General features: G+C 46.0%; 1 protein-coding gene across 3 annotated transcripts in view; it reads left to right on the forward strand.

Moving 5' to 3' along the window:
- Positions 1-3,909: 3,909 nt before the first annotated feature.
- The window catches only part of IPO8 (importin 8), an 84,640-nt gene continuing 64,473 nt past the window's right edge, over positions 3,910-24,076 (forward strand). The window contains exons 1-2 of one of the 3 annotated variants that reach the window (XM_034780392.1): positions 3,910-4,098; positions 22,229-22,310. In XM_034780392.1, the coding sequence (XP_034636283.1) occupies positions 4,015-4,098; positions 22,229-22,310 (166 nt within the window). In that variant the 5' untranslated portion in view covers positions 3,910-4,014. Of the gene's footprint in view, positions 4,099-22,228; positions 22,311-24,076 lie in introns of those variants that run through there. The other 2 variants (XM_034780409.1, XM_034780402.1) reach the window with 2 other exon arrangements.

Genomic DNA, 24,076 nt, shown 5'->3' on the forward strand with positions numbered 1-24,076 from the left:
TACTGACGTATGAGAGTAGATTTATGTATCCTGGGAATGTGGCTAACCTGCAGAGGTGAAAGTAAGCCGGTATGCCCTGGTATGCCGTACCGGACTGGCTTCCCCAGGTGGCAATTTAAAGGGTCTGGTGCTCCCAGCAGCAGCTGGAGCCCCGGGCCCTTTAAATTGTCGCCGGAGCCCTGCCGCCGCTACCCCAGGGCTCCAGCAGTGGGGCTCTGGTGGCAATTTAAAGGGCTCTGGCTGCTGCTACCACCCCGGGCCCTTTAAATTGTTGCCAGAGCCCGGCTGCTGGAGCCGGCAGAGATTTAAAGGGCCCAGGGTGGTAGTGGCGGCCCGATCCCTGCTGCCGGAGCCCTAGGATAGCAGTGGCAGCCGGGACCCCCGGGGCTCCGTTGGCAATGTAAAGAGTCAGGGGCTCCACTGCAGTAGTGGTGGCTGGGAGCCCCTGGCCCTTTAAATCACCACCGGCGCCCTTGGCCGCCGCTGCTACCCTGGGGCTCTGGGAACAGGGCTCAGGTGGCGATTTAAAGGGCCCAGGACTCCACTATGAGAGCGGCGGCTGGAGCCGCAGGCCTTTTAAATGGCCCCCGGGGCTCCTAGCCGCCTCTGCAGCTGGTAGCTCTGGCATTGATTTAAAGGGCCCCGGGCAACCAGCTGCCACTACTGCAGCCAGAGCTTGGGGCCCTTTAAATCTCGATTTAAAGGGCCCAGGGCTCTAAAGGCCCCACCTCTTCCAGTTGAGGCCATGCCCCTTCCGGTTGATGCCCCGCCCCCTGTTCAGGACTCTGGCGTACCGGTAAGTCCTTTAAATTACTTTCACCTCTGCTAACCTGACTTCACTGGAGTTATGTCAGATTAACATCAATATAGCTGAGTAAAATTTGGCCTTATGAATAAATCAGGTAAAATTTACAACTATGCGAACATGATGAAGTAAATATTACCCATGTAAAGGGATTGATTACCTGCCAAAAATTCAGAGGCACAACCAGAATTTTCCTAAGGAGGGGGCCCAAAGTGGAACACATGGAGGAGGCAGCATGAAGAGATCGTATGCCAGGATTCAGGGAAGCAGGGAGCTGGGTCTGGGTGAGTCCTATGGCTCCAGCTCCAGGAAGAGCTACTGCCTGCCTCTGCACCCTCAGCTGTGCTGGGCCCTGACAGCTTCAGTTGCCACTTCTTCCAGGACCAGTCCCAGCAGAGGACCTCTTATCCCACCCACCCACTGGAGAGACCAGGACTAGCTGGGACCTCTTCCTCCACTCCTCTCCCACCAGAGAGATGAGGAGAGACTGAATTTGTGGTAGCATCTATGGCCAAGAGGACTCCCACCCCCCATCTGCCTCCCATTGCACCCCTGTAAGAAAGTGAAGGAATTTCCTTCACCCTACCCTCCTATCGTATTTGCATAATTGACCAGGAGCATTTTCAAGGCTCTTTTACCTCTCTTTGGAAGGTTAGTATTGGTCCCTGGAACTAGTTAACTGCATGCTATAGATGTCAAACAAGTGCCTGTGGGCTGGTTCAAACTAGCCTGATGTATGTATTTGGCCAGCAGGGTAGATACAGATTCTTTGCAATGTAAGCTTACATTTTTAAAAGTGAGTTTCTAGTCCTCATCGTTGTGAAGAATTCCAAATGTGAATGGAATACAATTGATGCAGTGCTGTCTTCCTGAATCTGCAGATACCATGACATTTCCTCAGTGTCGACAAAGCCTCAGCCTGTTTCTTCAGCTGCAAAATTGGGATGATAATAATACTTAACCACTGCATTGGGATTATGTGAAGTTAATTCACTGTTAATAAAGCACTTCTACATCTTGTGATGGAAAGGTCTCATGAAGAAACTATTCATTACATGAAAGTGTGGCCTCATCTTTGGTAGTAGAAAGAAACATGGCTGCTAAAATGTAGTTGAAATCGGATGCTACAACTGTGGGATGTTATAAAAGAAATAACTATACTTATCAGGGTGAAGGGATGAGGTAATAATTAAAATTTCAAATTTTTGAAGTCCATTGGTTATACCTACACTGTCTCTAGTTAAATTGGATCATATGCACTTGAGAAATGCAATTGTAGGACAAGCAAATACTTTTCTGTTTTGTAAAGAATTCAGGTATCTTGTCACTTGGGAACTTGTAAATGTTTAGGGCTACACTATCAATGGCCTTCATAATATAGCTGATTGTGTTTATTTTTATACCTCTCAAGATATTTCTATTTTGGTAAAATTGCCAATATGACCATCTTATTTAAAACTGAATTCATCTCTGAACTATTAGGTGGGGAAATCACTGATAGGTAGGGCCCTACCAAATTCATGGCTATGAAATCTGGTCTCCCCCTGTTAAATCTGCTCTTTTGTGTGCTTTTACCCTATACTATACAGATTTCACAGGGGAGATCACCGTTTCTCAAACTGGGAGTCCTGACCCAAAAGGGAGTTGCACTGGATTGCAAGGTTATTTTAGGGGGGTCACAGTATTGCTACCCTTACTTCTGCACTGCCTTCAGAGCTGGGCAGCCAGAGAGTGGCGGCTGTTGGCTGGGTGCCCAGCTCTGAAGGCAGCACCCCGCCAGCAGCAGTGCAGAAGTAAGGGTGGCAATGCCATAACAGGACACAGAGAAGGCTACTGTCTTCCACACTGAATAGTTCCTCACACTCTGGGAAGGGCCAAGACCTGTTAACCTATAAAATCCAAAGTCCTTTTTAGGGCACCTCGCTGAGTAAGACACTGGCCTAAAAGCACAATGGATTGATTTAAATCCAAGTGGAAAGCCTCAATTTAAATCAGATTATAATCAACTTTTCTATTTGTACTTCAATTATATACTAAAGAAAGGGGCATTCTCATTGGTTGATATAACCATTAAAACATGTTGATTTTCAACTAACTAGAACCTTTACACTAGATTTGATACATCTTTTTGCTAGGAGGGTACACTGTAACTATAAGCTATTATTTCTTACTCTAACTTTTTAGAGAAGGGACAAAGTAGAGCTACCAATATTGGCCTCTGAGGGACTCATACCTTTCAAATAGAGAATCCCTGCTCCACTAGCAGGGCAAGCCCTGGGGGCATCTTGAAGAAAAGACTCTGTTGCTGCAGCCAACCTATCAGCTGGAGGGGCTGGGGCAAGGATCACCTCTACAAGCTGCAGGGGGAGGGGACAGAAACACCTAAACCAGGGGTTCTCAAACTGGGGATCTGACCCCTCAGGCAGTTGTGAGGTTATTACTTGGGGGGTCATGAGCTGTCAGCCTCCACCCCAAACCCTGCTTTACATCCAGCACTTATAATGGTGTTAAATATATACAAACGTTTTTTAATTTATAAGGGGGGGGGTCACACTCAGAGACTTGCTGTGGGAAAGGGGTCACCACTACAGAAGTTTGAGACCCACTGACCTAACTCCCCCAAACACTTTCAAGCTGCTAGTGAAGCAGCTTTGACCCCCTCCCCATAGACAACCCCCCTGAACAGTTTCCAGGGGAACAATCTCTTTCTCCCCTGCCCAGGAAAAAGCTGGAGGGAGCACCTGTGCCTATGCTCCTCCTCCCTGGGGGAGGTGCACACCTCCATCCCTCCACCCACTTAAGCAAAACTCCAGCTAGGTGGCGACCGGGGGCACCTGTCACCCTCCCGTCAAACAGTAATGACAGGACCAGCTGCGCCGGGAGGGCGGTCAAGGAGACAAGTTTCCGTACTACAACATGGCCGCCCCCATGGGGGACAGGGCGTGCTGTGGCAGCCGCCGTAAAGCAGCTTTGCAATGTCATTGTCCCTTTCCGTACAACAGTATGGTGGCCTCCTTTCCCTTGCCCCGGCTGCAAGAAGCTGAAGGAGGCGCGGTGGCCGTAAAGCAGCCCCCGTTTCCCGACGCCCGGCTGTCGCGCGCACTGGTGTGAATGGCCGCGGGGAGCGGAGCGAGCTGGTGATTGCGGGGCTGGGGACGGGGGGCGGCTCTCGGGGCGGCGAAGCGCTGCCTCCCGGCGTCGGGGGTGACATGGATCCCAACAGGATCATCCAGGCCCTCAAGGGCACCATCGACCCCAAGCTGCGCATCGCGGCCGAGAACGAGCTCAATCAGGTGAGGGGGCCGAGGCCGGGCCCTGCCCCTTCGCCCGCGGAGACGGGGCCCCGGCTCGGGGCGAGTCCCGGTGATCGACCCCCCCCCCCCGCTCCCGCTCCCTGCGGCTGGGGGAGTCTCCGCACTGCTCTGCCTGTCCCTCGCGCTGCCCGGGGCCGGGGGCTGCTCGCCCCTGCACCACAGCCCCTGGGGGCTGCCCTGTGGCTCTTCCCCGGCTTGGCCAAGGGCAGGCGGATTCCCTCTGTGCCCTGCCAGCCGCCTTCGCTCCTGGTAGGGTAAAATGGGGGCGGCAGAGGGGCCAAGAAAACCCCCGAGGGAGCCTGGACATCCCCGAAGCATCTTGCCCGGGAGCTTCTGCTTCATGGCTGCCCCGGCCACCAGCTGCCGCGCGTCTGGCGGCCTGTGAGCGCTGTCAGCGCTGGGCCTCCAGGCGCTGCTCTCAACCCTTCGCTGGACCCCAGCCCCAGTGATGCTAGTGCTTGTGGTGCTCATCTCTGTTGGGAGTGAAGGCGGGGGGAAGGGGGCAGCGAGGGGGACCTAGCGAGCAACATAACTCCCTCTCCCCCTTCACCTGAGCTGTCTATTGAGCCTGTGCGGATGGGGGAATCTGTCACTTTCAGCATCTGACAGCTGGTTTTGCAGTCTCTGTGGAGTGGTGATAAGGGCAGAGCCAGGTTGGTCCTAGGCACCAGTGTACTCTAACTACAGGCAGCTCCTAAATGGAAACAATGCTTAAAGGGGTTGTCAGCTGAAATTTAAAATGGTATAAACCTGAAGTACAATAGAAATATTTCCACAATTAACAGGAAAATCTGATGAGACGTTTTGTTGTGAAAAAAATATTCCCCTGCAGTGTTTGAAAGCTAAGGCATTGATACTGCAACTGGCTATGTATGAAGAGACTTCTGTACCACTGTGAAGTTCCACTGACTTCACTGGGAACCTGTGTGGTTATAGAGGTCTGCCCATGTAGCACCAGTTGCAGGATCAGTGCCTTCACTTTCTTAACTAAGTTTGTGAGCTTAAAAATATGAGTCAGGAAATGTCGAAGTAAAGGTTGCACCTGAATTTTTAATTTGGTGGTCTTGTACATGTGCATTAGACTTGAAATACATGATTGTGTACTAGTTTTTCAAGTAATACATATAATATACAATACTTCAGTATATTGTATGTGCAGGTTACAATGCTTGTGTGCCTCATACCATTCACTGTGAATATTGTACATTGACTCTCATGGATTCCTGATATATACATTAGACGTATAGATTATGCAGTGTTTGTGTATATAAAGTTCTGGAAAAACTGTGATACTCTTTCTTAGATATCACAGTATATCTGGTGGTCATGTAGTTAGACTACTGTAATGGCATGAGGGTATACAGTTAAGTTTATGCCTGCAATCATAATTTTGGCACTTCCTGAATTTTGGTTTGTTATACAATCTTAAAATTCTCGTAACATAGGTATTTTGATGGAATATAGAAAAATAACTTCAGTTTTGAACTTATTTTGAAGAGACCCACTTTTTGGGGTCTTCACTATGTTAATTGAAATGATTAATAAGGTTTCGCAGGATTCAGGTTCAGTTTAGAAATTTGTCCTTATTCTAATTTTCCACGCTTGCAATTTAAAACCACTCCTGAATTACTTATATCTAACACTCTCACTTTTAGAGTGAGAGTGTTCACTGTTGATTGATAATGGGCATTTGAAATGCTGTGAGGGGGGGTTATATCAAAATGTGGCCACCTTCTTTATTTTACAAAGTCCATATTTATTTAAAAAACACAAAAACAAATCCATCAGTGCTTGTTTTACCCTTATTAAAAACAACATATGGGAGCAAAACTACAATAACAAACTGCTGTATGTTTGGCAGGGTTAGAGCAAAAGAATGATTGTCTGGATTCCTGGATCCTGTTCCTGACTGTGTCATTGATTTGTTGCACATGAGCGTTATGAAGCTTAAAGAAAGTTTTGAAGATTGTTGGGTTCATCAGATGAAAGATGTGATGACTGCAGATTACTAGCAATATAGTTATTGTTCAGGATTCTGGTTCAGTTTCAAGGTTGCAGGGGTACTTAACAATGTTTTAAAAAGCATGTATTTTTTTTAAGGAAAGCTGACAGGATTTTTTAATCTGGTTTAAAAAGTGATTCCTGGAATTAAGAGAAATGTGTAATATTTTTGGAGGCCTCCTGTTCCTAGAGTGAGTGAGCATTATGGATTTAACCGACGCATATCAGGTTATCTTGTTATGACATACTAATGCTTGCAACACTGGCTTTAACACTAATCCCTGAATGAATGGAACAAAAATGTTGCCTGAAGAATGAAAACTGAAGATAATCAGTTAGATATTGATTTTTGCCCTTGGAATTCTGAAACATTTCAGTGCTAACCTCTGGAGCAAGGCTTTAAAGCCTTGTCAAACTTTAGTAAATCCTATGACAATACTGACCTGGAATTCACTTTCATATCTCAGAATCCAGATGCTGATTTATGTCATATGCCAGCAATTATACCAAGAATACACCTCTTTTGGTGACTAACGGCTTGTCTAAACACAAAAGTTGTACCACCTTATACTGGTATAGTTAAAGCAGTACAATCCCCTTAGGGTATGTCTACACTATGGGATTAATCCGAATTTATATAATTTGAATTTTGAAAACAGATTGTATAAAGTCGAATGTATGCGGCCACACTAAGCACATTAATTCGGCGGTGTACCTCCATGTACCGGGGCTAGCATCGTTTTCCGGAGCGTTGCACTGTGGGTAGCTATTCCATAGCTATCCCATAGTTCCCGCAATCTCCTCCGCCCATTGGAATTCTGGATTGAGATCCTACTGCTGATGGGACCAAAAACATTGTCGCGGGTGGTTCTGGGTACATCCTCCCCCCTCAGCAGGGAAGCAACGGCAGACAACCGTTTCGCGCCTTTTTCCTGGGTGAACAGTGCAGACGCCATACCACGGCAAGCATGGAGCCCGCTCAGCTCAAGACAGCAGTCATGAACATTGTAAACACCTCGCTCGTTATCGTGCAGTTTATGCTGAACCAGAACCTGCAAAACCAGGCGGCGAGGAGTAGGCTAAGGCAGCGCGGCAGCAAGAGTGATGAGGACATGGACATGGAATTCTGTCAAACCGCGGGCCCCGGTGCTTTGGAGATCATGCTGTTAATGGGGCAGGTTATAGCCGTGGAACGCCGATTCTGGGCAAGGGAAACAAGCACAGACTGGTGGGACCGCATAGTGTTGCAGGTGTGGGACAATTCCCAGTGGCTGCAAAACTTTCGCATGCGTAAGGGCACTTTCATGGAACTTTGTGACTTGCTTTCCCCTGCCCTGAAGCGCCAGAATACCAAGATGAGAGCAGCCCTCACAGTTGAGAAGCGAGTGGTGATAGCCCTGTGGAAGCTTGCAACGCCAGACAGCTACCGGTCGGTCGGGAATCAATTTGGAGTGGACAAATCTACTGTGGGGGCTGCTGTGATGCAAGTAGCCAAAGCGATCACTGAGCTGCTGCTAAGAAAGGTAGTGACTCTGGGAAATGTGCAGGTCATAGTGGATGGCTTTGCTGCAATAGGATTCCCTAACTGTGATGGGGCGATAGATTGAACCCATATCCCTATCTTGGCACCGGAGCATCAGGGTACCCAGTACATAAACCGCAAGGGGTACTTTTCAGTGGTGCTGCAAGGACTTGTGGATCACAAGGGACGTTTCACCAACATCAACGTGGGCTGGCCGGGAAGGGTTCATGACGCTCACGTCTTCAGGAACACTACTCTCTTTAAACGGCTGCAGCAAGGGACTTACTTCCCGGACCAGAAAATAACCGTTGGGCATGTTGAAATGCCTATAGTTATCCTTGGGGACCCAGCCTACCCCTTAATGCCATGGCTCATGAAGCCATACACAGGCAGCCTGGACAGGAGTCAGGAGCTGTTCAACTACAGGCTGAGCAAGTGCAGAATGGTGGTAGAATGTGCATTTGGCCGTTTAAAAGGTTACTGGCGCTCGTTACTGACTCGGTCAGACCTCAGCCAAACCAATATCCCCATTGTTATTGCTGCTTGCTGTGTGCTCCACAATCTCTGTGAGAGTAAGGGGAGACCTTTATGGCGAGGTGGGAGGCTGAGGCAAATCGCCTGGCTGCTGATTATGCGCAGCCAGACACCAGGGCGATTAGAAGATCACACCAGGAACTGCTGCGCATCAGAGAAGCTTTGAAAACCAGTTTCATAACTGGCCAGGCTACGGTGTGAAAGTTCTGTTTGTTGAAAACCCGCCCCCTTACTCATTCCCTGTAAGCAAACCACCCTACCCCCTTAAATCACAGCTTGCTTTTAAAGGAAATAAAGTCACTATCGTTTAAAAATCATGTATTCTTTATTAATTGATTATAAACATAGGGAGAGAACCGACAAGGTAACCCAGATGAGGTTTGGGAGGAGGATAGGAGGGAAGTAAAAAGCCACTGAAAAAAATTCAGTATAATAACAGCCTTTTGGTTGGGCTGTCCACTGGGGTGGAGTGGGAGGGTGCACGGAGCCTCCCCCCCCCCGCGTTCTTACACGTCGGGGTGAGGAGGATATGGAACATGGTGAGGGGGGAGGGAGGTTATACAGCAGCTGCAGCGGCACTCTGTTATCTTGCTGCCGTTCCTGAAGCTCCACCAGACGCCGGAGCATGTCCGTTTGATCACGCAGCAGCCCCAGCGTTGCAGCCTGCCATCTCTCGTCTCGAGCATCCCTCATGACCTCATGTTCACTGCCATCTTTCCTGTACTTAGATACCGTGTCCTTCCACTCATTCAAATGAGCTCTTTCATTGCGGGTACACTCCATTATTTCCGAGAACATCTCGTCTCGCGACCTCTTTCTCTGCCGCCTTGTCTGAGATAGCCTTTGGGACGGAGGAGGGAGGCTTGAAAAATTTACAGCTACTGGAGGGATGGAAAAAAGGAGAGAAGTTTTTAAAAAGATACATTTTACAGAACAATGCTTATACTCTTTCACGGTGAAAAACACTATTCACATTACATAGCACATGTGATTTCAGTACAAGGCCGCATTTTCCATCTTAATATTGAGTGCCTGTGGCTTTGGTGTTTAGAGATCACAGACGCGGGTCCGGGCAACAGAATTTGGCTTGCATGCGGCCATGGTAAGCCATCGTCTTTCGGTTTCTGCGCCCTCCTTTCCCACATACCAAGCAAAGCCCGTTGACTGCTGCGGTTTTCCTGTTAACCTTCAGCAGCAGAAAACAAACTAACCCCCCCCCATCCAATTCTCTGGGATGATTGCTTTATCCCTCCCCCCACCGCGTGGCTGGTATCAGGGAAGATCCCTGCAGAAACCAAACTACCCCCCCGCTCCCTCACCCGCCATGAATTATCTGGAATGAGCGCTGTACCCCTCCCCCCCACTGCATGGCTGGTATCAGGGAAGATCCTTGCTAGCCAAAGGCGAAAAGCTCAGCACCAATCCCTCCCCTCCCCCCCCGCCCCCCGGCCGCGCCTGGCTAACTGCAGGGAAGGATTTCTTTTCAGCCACAGGCAAACAGCCCAGTAGGAACAGCCAGCTCTGTCCCCTTAATTAAATTCCCGTATTTCAACCAGGTTACGATATCACTCTCCTGAGGATTACACAGCGAGATAAAGAACGGATGTTGCTTGAATGCCAGCAAACACCGGGACCATACGCTGCCAGGCTTTGTCATGCAATGATACCAGATTACTTGCTACTAGCATGGCGTGGTCAAGTGTCCTACCATGAAGGACGGAATAAGGCTGCACTGCCCAGAAACCTTCTGCAAAGGCTTTTGGAGTACCTCCAGGAGAGCTTCATGGAGATGTCCTTGGAGGATTTCCGCTCCATCCCCAGACAGGTTAACAGACTTTTCCAGTAGCTGTACTGGCCGCGAATGCATCCCAAGTCCTCAGGGCAAATTAATCATTAAAAAATGCTTGCTTTTAAACCATGTTTTATATTTTAAAAGGTAAACTCACCTGAGGTCCCTTCCATGGGGTCATGGTCTTGGGTACTGGCTTGGGAGGGTACTTCAGTCAGGCTGAGAAAAAGATCCTGGCTGTTGGGGAGAACGGAGTGCTGTGTGCTCTCCGCAAGCTCGTCCTCCTCTTCCTCCTCTTCCCCGTCCCCTGATGAGATTACCCCCGCCTCGGAATCCACAGTCAGAGGTGGGGTAGTGGTGGCAGCCCCCCCTAGAATTGCATGCAGCTCAGCGTAGAAGCGGCATGTCTGCATCTCTGACCCGGAGCGACCGTTTGCCTCCTTTGTTTTCTGATAGGCTTGTCTGAACTCCTTGACTTTCATGCGGCACTGTTCTGAGTCCCTATTGTGGCCTCTCTCCATCATGCCCTTGGATATTTTTTCAAAAGTTTTGGCATTTCGTCTTTTCGAACAAAGTTCTGCTAGCACTGAATCCTCTCTCCATATAGCGATCAGATCCAGTACCTCCTGTACGGTCCATGCTGGTGCTCTTTTTCGATTATCGGCCTGCATGGTTATCTGTGCTGATGAGCTCTCTGTGGTCACCTGTGCTGTCCTGTGCTGGGCAAATAGGAAATGAAATTCAAATGTTCGCGGGGCTTTTCCTGTCTACCTGGCCAGTGCATCCAAGTTCAGATTGCTGTCCAGAGCGGTCACAATGGTGCACTGTGGGATAGCTCCCGGAGGCCAATACCATCGAATTGTGGCCACACTAACCCTAATTTGAAATGACAGTATCGATTTTGGCACTACTCTGCTAGTCAGGGAGGAGTACAGAAATCGATTTTAAGAGCCCTTTATTTCGAAATAAATGGCTTCGTTGTGTGGACGGGTGCAGGGTTAATTCGATTTAACGCTGCTAAATTCGAATTAAACTCATAGTGTGGTCACAGTTATATTGGTATAAAGATGCTTATACCAGTACTACTTTTTCCTACGTGTGAAGAGGAACAAGCTATACCAGTATTGCTGGGTCCATAATAGAGGTTGTACTGGTACAACTATTTCAGTAAAAAAAAAATCACACCCGTAGTTAAAATAGTTTTGCTGGTACAAAACCTTTTTGTCGACCAGGCCTACATCACTTTTGATGAAACTGGCAACCTTTTATGTGTGTAATATTTAATTAAAAAAGAAATGTAAATAAAACTAATAGTCCACACACACAGTTTTTAACCAGTGTTTTTTCCTTTAAGAACATTCTGTTAATCCTCTAGTATCCCTTCTTACTTCCTCTTCCACCTCCAGAAAGCCTTTCTCTGGTGAGGAGATCCTGAAGCATTTATCTTGCGCCTTATCACCAACCTACCTTCAATTAGCCAGAGGCAATTTGTGGAGATTTATGCATGGCCCTCCTGACTTCCAGGGCAGAATATGCTGCCTTCCAAGAGACTCCAGGCCCTAGGTCTAGAGATAGAAAGATGGAGTTTGGGACCCAATATGTTACAATCTTACTACAACCACCTAACTTGCACAAATTTATTTTTCACAATTTAACAGATAAATGTGTATTATAACTTGTAAATAGATTACATTGTTTCTTCTGAGGCCTACTAAATTTTTATATCTGTAGAGAGGGAACTGATGCGGAGAATACTTTGCACTGATACATCCATTTTTATTTGAGATCTCAAATTACTTTACAAAGATTAAGCCTCCAGGCACAAAGCAGGTTAGAATCAAACCAGTTTTGCAGATGAGTAAACTGAGAGCCAGAAACTTAAGTGATTTGGCAACGGTGTTGCAGTGACAGAACTATTAATTGAACTTACAGAAGGAATCTTGATTCACCTTTAGTTGGTGAAGAATTGTGGGGCTGGACAGAGAGCTAATGATTTCTCTCCATTTCTTTGAATCCAGCCCAGTGGCTCATGTGTGATCCAAATTATATTTGTTTTGGAGTTTAGGCAGTGACTTCTTCATGGTGCTACTACCTCTTTTTTATGTAAGCCTCAGTTTTGATATCCTCATCCCTAATTCTCAAAAAAAAATCCTTCTTTGAGTAGTGTCCTTATGGGTGCTCCACTGTAGGTTTGTCTGCACCCCTGCATCTCTGATCACAGAATTTTCGTGGCAGTCTCCATTCAGCCTGTGCATGCGTTGCCCCCTCTCATGTTGTGCCACGAGGCTAACCAACACTGTGCAGGCAAACCTCCTCAGTTTCTTCTCAACCGCTCCTGGCTAAAGATGGAGATTTAGCTGTCCGTTAGCGGATCATTAACGTCTTCAGAATTGTTAATTTTAGCTACCTTTTTTGGAGCTTCCTTTTCTTTTTCTTTTTTTAATCTTTATTACTAAAAATAATTAAATCCTACTTTATTTTGGACATCATTTTTCTTTGACCCTCTCCTTCCTCTCCCCTGGGTCTGGGGACCCCTCTGGATAGGGTATGCCTGATTCACAGGGCTTCAAGAAGTGTCAAAGGGTACGTCCAGACTACCCACTGATTTGGCGGGTAGTAATCAATCTATCGGGGATCGATATATTGCATCTTGTCTAGACGCGATATATCGATCCCCGAACACACTCCCGTCGACTCTGGAACTCCACCAGGGCGAGGGGCGGTAGCGGAGTTGACGGGGGAGCCGCGGCTGTCGATCCTACGCCGTGAGGACCTGAGGTAAGTCGAAATAAGATACGTCGACTTCAGCTACGCTATTCCTGTAGCTGAAGTTGCGTATCTTACATCGACCCCACCCCCTAGTGTAGACCAGCCCTTCGTTGCGAGGAATTTATCCTGGTGACTGATGGACTCAGTGTGTCCACTGCCTGGGGAGAGAACCACATACCACAGAAGCGTGGTTTGTGCCAACAACTGATGGCCAGATTCAGAAAGGTTAGAGAACTGAGCTGCAAGGCTCTCTTAATAGAGGTGGCCCTTCAACCACCCTCTGAACTGTGTCAAGACCTGGATGATGGGAAGCCTCACTGCAACCCTCTACTTCTAAAGGAGGTGAGCCCAAGAAGACACCCACAAGCCACTCACGCAAGGCCTCTAAGAAAAGGACCATTAGTTCCACAGCAAGCCCTGACCTATCCGAAAATGATTTTTGGCTTGCTCAGTGTCATCAGTACTGACGGCAATGAAGCTCTCTAAATCCGGTACCCAAGGCTCACACGGTACCGCCCCAACAGAGCATGTTGGGCTGCATAAGGACCCAAAGGGCACAGGCAAAGAATCATCAGTACTGACTGGGCGTGAAAAATCCAGAAAAGCTGCCCTGGGGAAGTCTCCTATGGTGTGGACATCAACATCAGTACCATCTTCGGCATGCCAGGCACCAGCAGACCAGGTTCACATCACCAACTCTTTCGGTGCAGACATCTCGGCACCAACAACCACCACCAGTACCGACGCCTTTAGCACTGCCGGACTTCTGATAGGCAACAGACCTTTCGTGTGTGATGCACTGGATTCTCCTTTATTCAGTACCAGGGCCTCAATACCAAGTCCACCCAGAGCTCCAGACTCACTGGCAACATCATGCCATACTCTGCCTTTTTCATCCACTGAGTCTGATAGTGAGAAAGAAGACGTGTTCTCCCGCTGCTCCTCTCACCCACCCTACGGTGCCCAATTCCAGTATGGACCTCAATCATACCATCCCTCTGATCCCCAGTCTCCTTGGTATGGGCAGCCATTGTACCAACTACCGCCCCTCCCCAGTGGCTCTAATGGGATCGTTGGCAGGCACACAGACATCGTGCTTCCGATGGCGCTAGCGTGGCCCATCAAGAGCCAAAGAGACATCCTTCTTCAGCTGCTGCAACGAGGGCATCCTAGCCCCCTGAACAATTAAGAGAAGAACAAGAGGCAGAAGTCAAGGAGAAAGCTATCCCCCAGACTAATTTCTCATCGTCATCATCAGACAAGGTGGGGATGCCCCCACCACCATCGTTGGCAGATGACTTTAAGCTGTTTCAGGAGCTGGCCCAGCGGGTGCCAGATGCACTGCAAATAGCTCTACAGGAGGTGACTGAGTCACACCACAAACTAGTGGACATTTTACATTCTTCTACCTCATCCAGAGTGGCCCTCCCTATTAATGAGGCCCTCTTGGACGCTGCCAAACTCATATGGCAGACTCCTGTGTCGGTCCTACCAACATGCAAGCAGGCCAACAAAAAGCATTATGTGCCAGCAAAAGACACGGAATTTCTCTTCTCTCACCCACCTCCCAGTTTGATCATCGTGGATGTGGTGAATTCAAGAGGCTGCCAACCCCATCTCACATCCACACCCTACGACCAGGACTAGAAGCATCTAGATCTTTTTGGGAGAAAAATATATTCATCAGCCTCTCTTCAGTTCCATATTGTGAACTAGCAAGCCGTAATGGCAAAATACAATTACTTAAACTACTCAAAACTCATTTCCTTTATTGAGCAGCTCTCAGATTCGTACAAAGAGCAATTTAAAGCAAAGACATCACTCCAGTGTGCACTCAGTGCAGCTGACACAGTGGTACACTCCATCTCTACTGCCGTTGTGATGAGACGACCCTCTTTGCTGCACTTATCTAGGTTCCCCAAAGATGTGCAAACAACTGTGGAGGACCTTCCTTTTGAAGGTACAAAAGTGTTCACTGAGAAAATGGATGCTTCCCTTCATACTTTAGTTTTAAAAGATTCCAGGGCTACTCTTTGATCACTCAGAATCTACACACCTGGGCAGAAGAGAAAAGCCCCCAGTCTTCATTCAGACCCCGTTTGTCACAGTATTCATCCCAGAGATTTTATGAACTCCAGAGAAAGAAGTGCAGGTTCCCCAAATGGAAACCATCAGACTCAACCTCCTTCTTCACAGCCATCCACCTTAAAATGACAGTTTTGATGGGTTAGTCAAGGTGCCTGCAGACCATTCTCCTCAATGCTATCCAAAACTGGAAAACCTCCCTTGTCGCTGTGGATGCCGTCTCACTCCGTTCCGCAGTGCCTGGGAAAGGATAACCTCCGACAAATGGGTTTTGGAGATTATTCGAGATGGGTACTCAATCCACTTCACAACTCGCTCCTGCCAACATCCGTCCCCATCTATCTTCAGGGACCCTTCTCACAAGAGCCTGCTATGAGACGAGATTGACCATCCCCTCAGCATAGGAGCTGTAGAGCCAGTGCTCATACATCTAAGAGGCAAAGGCTTTTACTCTCGCTACTTCCTGATACCCAAGTAAAAGGGAGGTTGGAGACCTGTACTAGACCTCAGAGTGCTCAACAAATTTGTCAAGGCTCAGAAGTTTAGGATGGTCACATTGGCAATGATTATCCCAGCATTAGAAAAGGGAGTCTGGTTCTCGGACCTTGACCTTTAAGATGCTTACTTTCACATTTCGATCATATTGAATCACAGATGATACCTCAGATTCACACTTGGTCAAGACCACTACCAGTACAGAATACTCCCTTTTAGCATCTTAGAGGTCTGCAAAGTATTCTCCAAAGTCATCTTGGTAGTTGCAGCCCACTTAGTCTCCCAGGGCATTATGATTTATCCTTACCTGGATGATTGTCTCCTCAGGGCGTGTTCCTTCACCAAAGCCCAGCGCGTTACCCAGAATACCCTGGATCTGTTCAAGAACCTGGGCCTGCAAATCAATGCACAAAAATCAACCATTAATACCGGTACAGAAACTAGAATTCATAAGAGTGAATCTCGACTCAGTCCAAGCGAGAGCGCTCCTCCCACATCACAGATTCCTCAGTCTCTCCACACTTTTAGAGACAATGCATCCAGCCCCCAGATATTGGACAGACATTGCCTTTAGCTTTCTGGGACATGTGGCCGGGGGCACATCGCTGATATTTCATGCAGGACTCTGCATGAGATGCCTCCAATCATGGTTCAGTTAGGTTTACAGACTGAACAAGGACAACTAGACAAACTGCTATTGATGCCCACCAAAATCAAACAATCCCTGAATGGGTGGAAAGACCCAGCAAACACCTGCATGGGAATCTTGTTTGCTCAACCTCCTCCATCACTACTACTCACTACCTACGCATCCCTTATAAGATGGAGCACACATCTCAATAGTCTCACAGTACAGGGCAAATGGTCTTCATCTGAGACGTGTCTTCATATCAATTTACTTGAACTCGGAGTGTTCAGGAACATATAAGTTCACTTCCTGACGATGATCAGAGGTGCACACACACAAAGATCGTGATGTATAATATAGCCTGCATGTATTACATAAACCGAAAAGCAGGCGCGAGATCACCCTCCCTTTGTATGGAAGCACTAAAGCTATGGAACTGGTGTATTTCCCACACTGTTACACTATCAGTGGCTTACCTACTAGGAGTACACAACATAACAGTGGACAGTCTCAGCCACAAATTTCCCCACAATCATGAGTGAGAGATAGACTCAGTGGTACTCTGCAATATATTCCAATGATGGGGACACAGATAGTAGACTGCTTCGCTACTTCTCAGAACAAGAAACGCCCATGGTACTGTGATGGGTTGGATCACAGAAACCCCCTTGGGAGCTGACACCTGATGTATCAAGACTACCCCTGCTCCTGTTTTCCCTGCCAGCACCCTGTCTTGCTGAGCCAGACACTCCCATCTGCTTCAACATGGGACCCAGGGTCTGAATCACTTGTCCCAAAGCTGCAAGTTTACCTGAAAACAGCTCACGGAAGTGTGCTTGTCTTTGTCACTCAGATGCCCAACTCCCAATGGGGTCTAAACCCAAATAAATCCGTTTTACCCTGTATAAAGCTTATGCAGGGCAAACTCATAAATTGTTCGCCCTCTATAACACTGATAGAGAGATATGCACAGTTGTTTGCTCCCCCAGGTATTAATACATACTCTGAGTTAATTAATAAGGAAAAAAGTGATTTTATTAAATACAGAAAATAGGATTTAAGTGGTTCCAAGTAGTGACAGACAGAACAAAGTAAGTCACCAAGCAAAATAAAATAAAATGCGCAAATCTACGTCTAATCAAACTAAATACAGATAAGTTCCTCACCAGTTCCAGAATGCTCCCTTTTACAGGCTAATCTCCTTTTAGCCTGTGTTCAGCAATCACTCAAACCCCCTGTAGTTACTGTCGTTTGTTCCAGTTCCCTTCAAGTATCCTGGGGGGGTGGAGAGGCTCCTTCCTTAGCCAGCTGAAGACAAAATGGAGGGGTCTCCCACGGGTTTAAATAGACTGTCTCTTGTGGGTGGAGACCCCCCTCCTCCCTCCTATGCAAAGTCCAGCTCCAAGATGGAGTTCTGGAGTCACCTGGGCAAGTCACATGTCCCTGCATGACTCAGTCTTTACAGGCCGAAGCCATTGTCCACATGGTATCTTGCATGTCTCCAGGAAGACTTCTTGTGTGGATTGGAGCATTCCAAGATGCATTGTTCCCCAAACGTTTCCTGATCAGGTACTTAACCTGGCGAATTCCTTCCTAAAGAAGCTGACCAAATGCCTCACAAAGCTTACTTAGAAACCAAGCAAGCATACAGCCCATATTCTTAACCTCAAGTAGAAAATGATATATATGTACAAATAGGATGAATAGATATAGTAGACCATAACCTTTACGGAGATATATTACATGGCACAGGCAGCACAAAACATACTCCAGTTATGTCATACATACATTTATAAGCACCCGCCCCCCTAAAGCCTTATGGGGTACACTGTCACAAGTACCGCTCCAGAACAGGCATCAGCCAGCACTCCATGGGGGACTCTCTCCTCCTCTCATGGGAGAAGGGCCTCCTTTACGCCTTTTCCCCCGTTCCCTCTATTGCTGAAAGTCCTGGTTGAAAGTAAAAAGAGAAAAAGCAAACATAATATTGATCGCTTCCACCTGGCCCAGGCAGACGTGGTACCCTTACCTGTCACAACTGGCGCTGTGTCTACCGATGACTCTTCAATCACTCCTTACCTCCTCTTGCAGAGTGAGAGACACACTCTTCATCACCAACCTACAGATACTACAGCTCAAAGCCTGGCTCCTTCATGGTTCCAGCACTTAGAAACATCATGTTCTGAAGAGGTACAAGAAGTGTTATTAAAGTGGCTATCCATTGCACTTACCTACAGAAGTGGTCCAGGTTCTGGATCTGGTGCCAATCCAAAAGGATCACACCAGATACCTCCACTCTACCCATAGTCCAGTGGCTCTCAACTTTTCCAGACTACTGTACCTCTTTCAGGAGTCTGATTTATCTTGAGTACCCCCAAGTTTCACCTCACTTAAAAACTACTTGCTTACAAAATCAGGCATAAAAATACAAAAATGTCACAGCTCACTATTACTGAAAAATTGCTTACTTTTTAATTTTTACCATATAGTTATAAAATAAATCAATTGGAATATAAATATTGTACTTGCATTTAGTGTATAGTATAGAGAGCAGTATAACAAGTCGTATGAAATTTTAGTTTGTACTGACTTTGCTAGTGCTTTTTATGTAGCCTGTTGTAAAACTAGGCAAATATCTAGATGAGTTGATGTACCCCCTAGAAGACCGTTGCATACCCGCAGGGATATGCATACTCCTAGTTGAGACTACTGTCTAAGACTGTTTGTTGGATCTCAAGTAATGGGGACTTTCATTAGCTTGTTAAAAGTACACTTAGCAGCAATAGCAACCTTCCACCGGAAGGTGGAAGGGTACTCAGTTTTTCCCCACCTGACTATGAAGAGGTTTCTCAAAGACATAGCGAACCTCTTTCCCCAACCCAAGCTTCCTGCCCCATAATGGGACCTCAGTGTAGTATTAAAAGGACTGACTAGACCGCCCTTTGTACCTGTGGCCACTTGTTCTTTAACTCACCTTTCCATGAAGACAGCGTTCCTGATTGCCATTATCTCGGCAAGAGGATAGGGGAGATGCGCTATCAGAGAGCGGCACTGATAGCGTATCTCCCCTTCAAAGTGTTCTTCCGTGACAAAGTTCCACTTAGACCACATCCAAAGTTCACCCCAAATTGATTTCTGCATTTCACATGAATCAACTCATTCTCTTTCCAATGTTTTATCCCAAGCTTTATCAGGATAATAGGGAAGCCATCCTCCATATGCTCGACATAAGGAGAGCCATGGCCTTTTATTTGGACAGGACAAGAATTTTTAGAAAATCTCAGACTCTTCCTCACTGTTGCGGACAGGTTTAGAGGTACAGCGATTTCAGCTCAAAGACACTCTGAATGGGTCTCGAACTGTATCAAACTCTTATCAGATTTGCAACTTAGCACCCCTATCTACAATCTGCACACATTCTATGAGATCGGTTTCCTCAGCCATTGCAGTCTCCAAGGGTATCCCTGTATCAGAAATCTGCAGAGCAGCTACCTGGGCATCTGCACATACTGTGACAGATCCAGACCAGTGGGGTACAGGAGTCTGGTAGAGGACAAATATACTGGTCACTGGATGAGTAGTTTTCTGTTCCCTGAGTGACCAGAGCAGGGGCTGCACTAGAGTAATCAGGGGAACCTGCTAGAACCAGTTAAGGCAGGCAGGCTAATTAGAACACCTGGAGCCAATTAAGAAGAAACTGCTAGAATCAATTAAGGCAGGCTAATCAGGGCACCTGGGTTTTAAAAGGAGCTCACTTCAATTTGTGGTGGGAATGTGAGGCGCTGGGAGCAAGAGGCGCAAGGAGCTGAGACTTGTGAGAGGGTGTGCTGCTGGAGGACTGAGGAGCACAAGCGTTATCAGACACCAGGAGGAAGGCCCTGTGGTGAGAATAAGGAAGGTGTTTGGAGGAGGCCATGGGGAAGTAGCCCAGGGAGTTGTAGCTGTCATGCAGCTGTTACAGGAGGCACTATAGACAGCTGCAGTCCACAGGGCCCTGGGCTGGAACCCGGAGTAGAGGGCGGGCCCAGGTTCCCCCCAAACCTCCCGATTGACCTGGACTGTGGGTTCTTCCAGAGGGGAAGGTCTCTGGGCTGTTCCCCAACCCACATGGTGAATCTCTGAGGCAAGAAAATCCGCCAATAAGCGCAGGACCCACCAAGATAGAGGAGGAACTTTGTCACAATATCTTTGCAGAACACTATGCCATCCTGGGGGACTCTGCTGCAGACACCAGGTTCGGCGCCACGGTACACTCATCCATAACAGACTCGACTCAGAAGCCCCAACCTCCAGTGGGGGGATACTTCTCGGGAGTCACATACAGTGGAGCACACATAGGGACACTACTCAAAGAAGAAGAAGTTACTCACCTTGTGCAGTAACGATGTGTATCCCTATGGATGATCCATGACGTACCCTCTTCTTCGGAGTTCTCATCATAAACTCTGTGGCAGAGAAGAAACTGAGGAGGGTTTACCTGCACACCGTTGGTTAGCCTCATAGCAGATGATGGGGGGCGGGGGAGGCAACGCATGCGTGGACTGAGTGGACGCTGCTAGTAACATTCTCCAGTCAGCAGCACAGGGACGGAGATACATCTACAATGGAGCACCCATAGGGAAAGTACTCAAAGAACCATAGTTATTGCACAAGGCGAGTAACTTCTTCCTTCTCTGCAATTTTGTCTGTTTGAGGGCTTTTCTGAGCCTTCGTATAACCAGCCCTCCCAGGGTATAGTGTCAAGATGGAAATCCTTACCTGGTTTGCTGAAAAACCTGGTGGGAAACAAATAGACTCTGATCTTTCTGTTCAGGGTTGGCAAAAGTGACCTGCCAGTTTGTGCATGATGGCGTGTATCCAAGACCAATGATCTAGATTCCTTGAGCCTGTATCCGTCTCCAGAAGCCCTTGCATATTTGTTGTGTTGCTAGCTGTTACTGCTGTGGCATCATGTCAGGCTATGTTGACACTACAGCTTATATCAGCGTAACTTATGTTGCTCAGGGGGGGTGAATAAATCACCCCCCTGAACGACAACATAAGTTACACCAACATAAGCGCCAGTGTGGACACATTTCATTATGGAAATTATCATCATCTCATTATGGAAATTCTAGATCAAGGCATCCGGGCCATGAGAAAGAGACCTAATCATGTATTTCTGAGCAGTTGAATGAGATGCAGTCCAAGAAATGATGTAGTGTAGTTGTGTTCAATTTTTAGTTAAAGTTCTTCCCTTTCAGCTAGGAAAACCATTAAAACCACTAGAGCTGCCAAATGTAAGTTATCTGAAGAGTATTGGTTAAGCTCGTCTACAGGAGATTAAATAAAGAAAGCTGCGGTCATGCAGACACTGGGAAAAAGCTCTTTGAAACATCAATTGTCTGGAGCTGAGAGAAAAGAGATCATAACTGACTAATAACTACAGATGTTGCTGAGGCTGAAAAGTCACTGAACCATGCAGAGTTCCCTATTCCTCATGCAGGAGGACGCCCACTGAATTGTGGCAGTATACTGCTATCATATTTTCACCTTTTAATCTGGCATGCTTTGCTCAGAAGTTCACTAAGCAGTGTTTTCACTTTAGAAGTTCTTCAGATGTTCTGAAAATGGAGTGTCTGAAAAGTTCCCAGAAAATACACAAAAACTTGTGGCTTTGAAATCTAATCTGTCTGCACTTGATTTTAATTATGTATGGCTAGTCCAGTAGGTTTTCCAGATTTTTAATTTTTCTCTTATGTTACTATAAATTTAATCCAACAGTTATATTGCATATAACATAAGCATTTGCCAAATATACTTTAATGTAATTTAAATGATTTACTGATTTAAAAGGGAGTGTGGTAGCATTTCCATTAAACTCTGAAGTATTTCTCACAGAAGTGCTATGTATCTGTGAAGCAAATCAATATGCATTTGACTCTTTTAGGGTCAGTATTTTTTTTTTTAAATAATTCAGGCACTTCTGCAGAATTTATTATTTGTAGTCAGTTTTGTCTAAGTATGTAATATCTCAGAATCTCCAAGAAGGTGCCTTTGTCACATCACTAATGCCACTTCCTTGCCTATATGTGCTTAGTTTCATAAATTAATTATTTATGATGCCGGAGGGGGTGAATTCGACAGAAGTGAACTTCCATTCAACTTCCCATGGAAAGTCTCAGAACACTGTAGTAACTCTCTCAAAAATGGTCATCCTAATTTTCTTATTCATTTGGCAATGCAATATTTTAAATTTAAAAAAAAAACACGAATTTAACTTTGGGTTGTTTTGTATAAATTTCAGTCGTACAAGATCATAAATTTTGCTCCCAGTCTACTACAAATCATAGTTTCGGATCAAGTTGAATTTCCAGTTCGTCAAGCAGGTGAGCTAACTTCTTGTTTCATTTTCTTCCTATTGTAAAAAGTCAATAAGATATTAAAACAAAGTGGTGAACTATTGTCATGTCATTAAAATTGACTCTATTTTGGCCTTTGAATTAATATAGGTCAGTGAAGGAGTCATAATGACTTGGTGATTCACTTTCCGGTGTGGGGGTGAAATCTGGTTATGGCACACTAAACCTTCTCCCTTACTTTCTTGTGTTTGTAGTGAGCGCTCTTAGATTAGTTCGATTGCCCTGCCTTTCTGGGCAAAATTTGGATATACATGAGGGCATGAGGAGCTCAGATATTTTCATATGAGGAGAGGTGGAGCCCACATGAAGAGGGTATGTGGAGATCGGGGATTTTATCTGAATGGGTCTGTCACTGTTTTGAATCCTTAACATAGAGAAATAGAAGTCCTTATTAACATGGCCAGAGTCAATGCTAGATACTTACAGGCCCTTCCCCCAAAAACAGATCTCAAGAAAGATCCCTTAGATAAGTTATGGGTATATAGCTAGCTAAATGCATCTTGAAGAGAATCCTCATATGCGTGTGGTATAGTTAATATTAAGCATGTGTGTAACTCTTTGCAGGATCAGGACCTAAATTGTTTGTTTATAAAACATGTTGATTAATCCTGTACAATAGGTGGCTAAATGTGAACCTTTAATTAGAACAGCGAGTATTCCACTTTTCCAAGAAGAGTTTGATAGGGGTTTTTCACTCACAGTTCTCTTTCTAGCATATGAAATAGAATTTTCCATAGGAGGTGGGGGGTGGTTGAATTCTTGAGGGGGAGTGGGGGAGTTAAAAAGACCAGTTAATCCCCTGAATGCATTGGGGCATGCTGATGTGTGCTGTTCATTTTATTTGGCCTGTATATTATTGTAGATAATCCAACTGTGAATGGCATTGTTAGGACCATGTTGGCATAAAGGGAGGCACTTCATTCAGGTGTTACTTCATTCATATGGTCATTTTAATAAAGTAGACTCTTATTTTAATTTGTCAGAACAAAACAAATGTAGGTGTGGAACATATTTCAGTATTTTTTTGGAGGGAAGGAGGTGGGGAATGGAAAGACAGTAAATTTATACCAAATTGCTAAATCAATAGAATGCTACAGTTGCTGTGAGAGCAAGAATTTATTCAAAATCACAATCCATGTAGAAAGAACATGTCCTGGTGTGACATCAGTGTGTTAAGCTATTGTATTGGTTGTTCTGGTCCGGTTTTTGTCTGAATACTCTGGTCCATCTGAAAAACAAGTTTTTTAATTTCTGACATCCACTTGACCCTTTTTAACATGCTTTGCACACAAACTACAGAATTTGGTTAATACTCTTCAATCTGTCAAAATTGAGAAAAATATTCTACTTAAATGTGCCTGATTCATGCTTTAATATGCTTTAAAATCCCAATCGGGAATTAACTAAAAAGAAAATAGTGAAAGGATTAGTATTCTAAAGGTTTATTAAGAACTTTCTGCTAATGTTATGTCTGAAAGAATAGTTACAGGCATTCTTTAGGAGTAAGTGATATTTTCAGCTAAGGATTACCAGATACCACTTTTTAATGACCTTTCATTAAAGGCGATAGGGAACATCTCTGTGGAATTACAGAGAAATTTTAATGATGAGATAAGACTTGGGGATGTTACAGTGGACCTTTTTGCTGGAATAAAAGGTATGCTCCATGCTAGTTCGATACCAGGCAGTTCCCCAAAGTAGAACGTACTGGCCATGCATACAGTTATGCTTTG

Source organism: Trachemys scripta, chromosome 1, assembly GCF_013100865.1.
Source record: "Trachemys scripta elegans isolate TJP31775 chromosome 1, CAS_Tse_1.0, whole genome shotgun sequence".
Taxonomy (NCBI): Eukaryota; Metazoa; Chordata; order Testudines; family Emydidae; genus Trachemys; species Trachemys scripta.